The sequence below is a fragment of the Benincasa hispida genome, chromosome 9, assembly GCF_009727055.1.
Source record: "Benincasa hispida cultivar B227 chromosome 9, ASM972705v1, whole genome shotgun sequence".
In the NCBI taxonomy this organism is placed as follows: domain Eukaryota; kingdom Viridiplantae; phylum Streptophyta; class Magnoliopsida; order Cucurbitales; family Cucurbitaceae; genus Benincasa; species Benincasa hispida.
The window spans coordinates 17,431,133-17,434,268 of record NC_052357.1 but is presented as its reverse complement, the minus strand read 5'-3'; the positions used below and the strand labels follow the sequence as shown (position 1 = coordinate 17,434,268).

The 3,136-nt window shown below is 35.3% G+C and overlaps 1 protein-coding gene across 6 annotated transcripts; it reads right to left on the bottom strand.

Moving 5' to 3' along the window:
- Positions 1–237: 237 nt before the first annotated feature.
- Positions 238–2,734, bottom strand: LOC120086724 (tubulin alpha chain-like). 6 transcript variants are annotated; one of them, XR_005484300.1, is made up of 4 exons: positions 2,353–2,734; positions 1,856–2,235; positions 950–1,087; positions 238–482 (listed from the first exon to the last, which is right to left on the bottom strand). XR_005484300.1 is itself a non-coding variant. In XM_039043504.1 (4 exons), the coding sequence occupies exons 2-4, from the start codon at positions 1,865–1,867 to the stop codon at positions 408–410; spliced, it is 225 nt and encodes a 74-aa protein (XP_038899432.1). In that variant the 5' UTR covers positions 1,868–1,990; positions 2,079–2,723; the 3' UTR covers positions 240–407. The 6 variants fall into 6 exon arrangements, 5 of the variants coding, with proteins under 5 accessions (XP_038899432.1, XP_038899433.1, XP_038899436.1 ...); XM_039043504.1 differs by having other exon boundaries at positions 240–482; positions 1,856–1,990; positions 2,079–2,723; XM_039043505.1 differs by having other exon boundaries at positions 240–482; positions 1,856–1,990; positions 2,353–2,723.
- Positions 2,735–3,136: the final 402 nt, after the last annotated feature.

Below are 3,136 nucleotides of genomic sequence, written 5' to 3'. Positions count from 1 at the left end.
GGTAGTTCTCAAAAGAAGATTCTATGACATGCTTAAGTTACAAGTATTTGTATTATGTTTTAAAGCATATGTACTCTTAATGTTGTTGAGTACGAACTTGTCATACCCTCTCCTAGATTAACCTCTTAACCAGAAAAAAGATGTGACGGTAGCAGTTACTAGCCTTATCGCCAGCACTTACTCCCTTTACTTACTTACTTAACTCCTTTAGTGCCAACCTGATAAATATTATTAACTTATACGGTTAGCCCACATCAAGAAGGCTCAACATTAACTTCCATACAATCACATGCTTAACAAACCATAACACAATATCTACAGATAAAATATTTACAGTTGGGCCCAAACTTTACTAACAAAACCATGACTCCCCTCACAACATGTGTACATCGTTATAGACCATTAACCTAAATTCTTTTAACTAGCTGAGTCTTTAAATGGCAAGCAGTAGCAGGATCAACCTTGTGGAATCTGACTGCTACCTGGGAAAAGAAAAACATAGGAAAACTGTGAGCTAGTTGCCCAGTGAGTGACTACTAGAAATCAGGACATACCATGCTTTTCATTAATATAAAACATGTAAACATACTCGAAAACATTTCAAGCAACTTCCTTTAAAATATGAACATAGTCATAGAATCTTCTTTTGAGAACTACCATGGTTCAACCATTGTACCAAAGCATACTTCATAAACTTTGTAACTAGCATGCGTTTATAAACTTTAGGAAAATACGTTGCTTGGAACTTCTTGTAAAATAACTAGCATAAAATTAATTGTCAATAAAGCATGGATTACAAAAACATTTATAAACAAACAACAAAATCATCTTAAAATAATTGAAAAACAATCTGAGACTTCAAAATAAACATCTTTTGCGACCCATGTCTCATAAGTAAGAACGAAACAAACAACATGTAAAGTAGAAACATATAACCATTACAAAATACCTCATCGATAACAATAGGCTCAAGATCAACAAAAACAACATGAGGAACATGCTTTCCAACACCGATTTCACTAAAAAGGGTGTTGAAAGCATCGTCACCTCCGCCGAGAGTAGGATCGCCTGGCATTTGGCCATCGGGCTACACCAATTTACAAACAAGGCTTAGAGAATTTGGTTGATTTAACATACGAAATAGCTTCTTAATCTTCCATCGGGGTATAACAAACATCCAAAATAAACTACAAAATCCATAGATCCGAATCCTGTCTATCAGAAATTCTTCATATGCCATGGATTCAAGAACATAAAATGCAAAAATAAAGTACAGAACAAAAAAATGTGGCAAGAAACGTCATCTAGTTCAAGATCTCGACGTGTAGATCAATAAACATTACATTTCTCCAAGACGAAATAGAGTTATAATTGTATACAACACAGATTTTATCATCTAGATTCTTAAGGATTGGTGAAAATAGTATTCAATATCTTCAAAAGTAAATTAAATAAATGGATTATAGGGAATTAAAGTCTTAAAAGAATATAGATTCAAGTGGCTTTAGAAACACAATACACGACGACTATAATCTCTTACCCACATATGTTTTAAAGTTTCAGCCTTTGCGGCGTCTACTGCAAGGAAACATGTCGCTGGAATATTGAAAATAAAATAAAATTAAGAATATTTGTACTAAACCACAGCAAGGTTGAAGCCCAAGATGTAATTAATTCCTAAATACATAAAGTACAGACTATTTTTCCAGGAGTGAAAAACGGATTTAAGAGGAATTTAAGAGGTTGCCTATCATACCATATACCTGATTGCTTACAATTACTTATGAAATTACCATTCATATTTATCTAATGAACAAACTATCAACTCCATATCTAATGAAGCGAGAAGCCTTACCAGAAATGGCATTTACAAAAGTCGTGACTTGATAATAATTGTTGTTGTTTTTATTTTCCACCAACTCAATATCTTCACTTTGATCATCAGCAGCGGATTGTCTTCCAAGAAATTTGATAGGCATAACATATTTACCTAAAGAAATCAGTGAGCCTCTATTAGACAAGTGAATACATCATCAATATATTCCCCAAATTTTCTTCTTGGATATATCATTGAATACCCAAAATTTGTCTACGTCTTCAAGTGGTGTTTCAGTCAATGATTTTGATATAGAAACAAATGAAAGGTGTTCTTAGCTGGCATGTTGGGCTGGTGTAAACGTTTAAAGGAAGAAATTTTGAAGGAATTGCGGTAAGAAACGTCATCAATTTCAAGATCTGTAAGCAAAACTTATAATCTCAAGAACACATTGGATAAAAACACAGAGTAAATCAAACAAATTGTAAAAATCCACATAAACCACACAATGCGGGCGAAAAAACTCATAAATCTACCTTTTAAACAACAAAACGCAGTCCAAAACAATGCTACATACAGAAATGCCGATAATTCCTTACAGATCGAGTGAATGAAAGGCAAAGGACAGAAAAAACAAAAATCAAGCCAAAAAAACAAATCCACAAATGGAATGAATATAAAACGCAACCAACAACCCCAGCAGCTAGCAGCACCGGCGGGAAGTTGAGACGCAGCACCGACAGCCGGATTTTGAAGTAGCTCCGAGGACGTGAGCTCGGCGACAGGAATGTGCATACTGCATGGGTCTCGGATGTTTTTTCAAACGAAAGAGGGAAAAAATTTTGGGAGAGGAGAAACTAAATAACCTGATCCCAACGCCTTTATATGGCATTGGCCAAAAAAGGATCTCCTGACCGTTATTTAATTTTCTGTCGGGAGAGCTTTAAAAAAAAATCCACTTTTTTTTTAATCCCAACGGCCCTCCTACACCGTCGGGATAATATCTATCTCCCGACGCCACAATTTTTTAACCTTTTTTATGTCGACAATCCAAGAAACAACATCAGGATAGCCTATTTCTCCTGATACGATTGAATCAACCGTCGGAAGAGCCTTGTATTTTCCCGACGTTTTTTTTAAGTGTTGGAAAAACTTTTGTCAGGAAAAATCAAATTTCTTGTAGTATATCCCTCCTCATTCCCTGTGTAATAATAGATCATTGTCCCATTTGAAGCGGTCTCCGAGAGGTAAACAAACATCTCAACCCACAACCACACAACCACAATTATTGAACTTAGGCCACGTTTACATCGGGGGAAT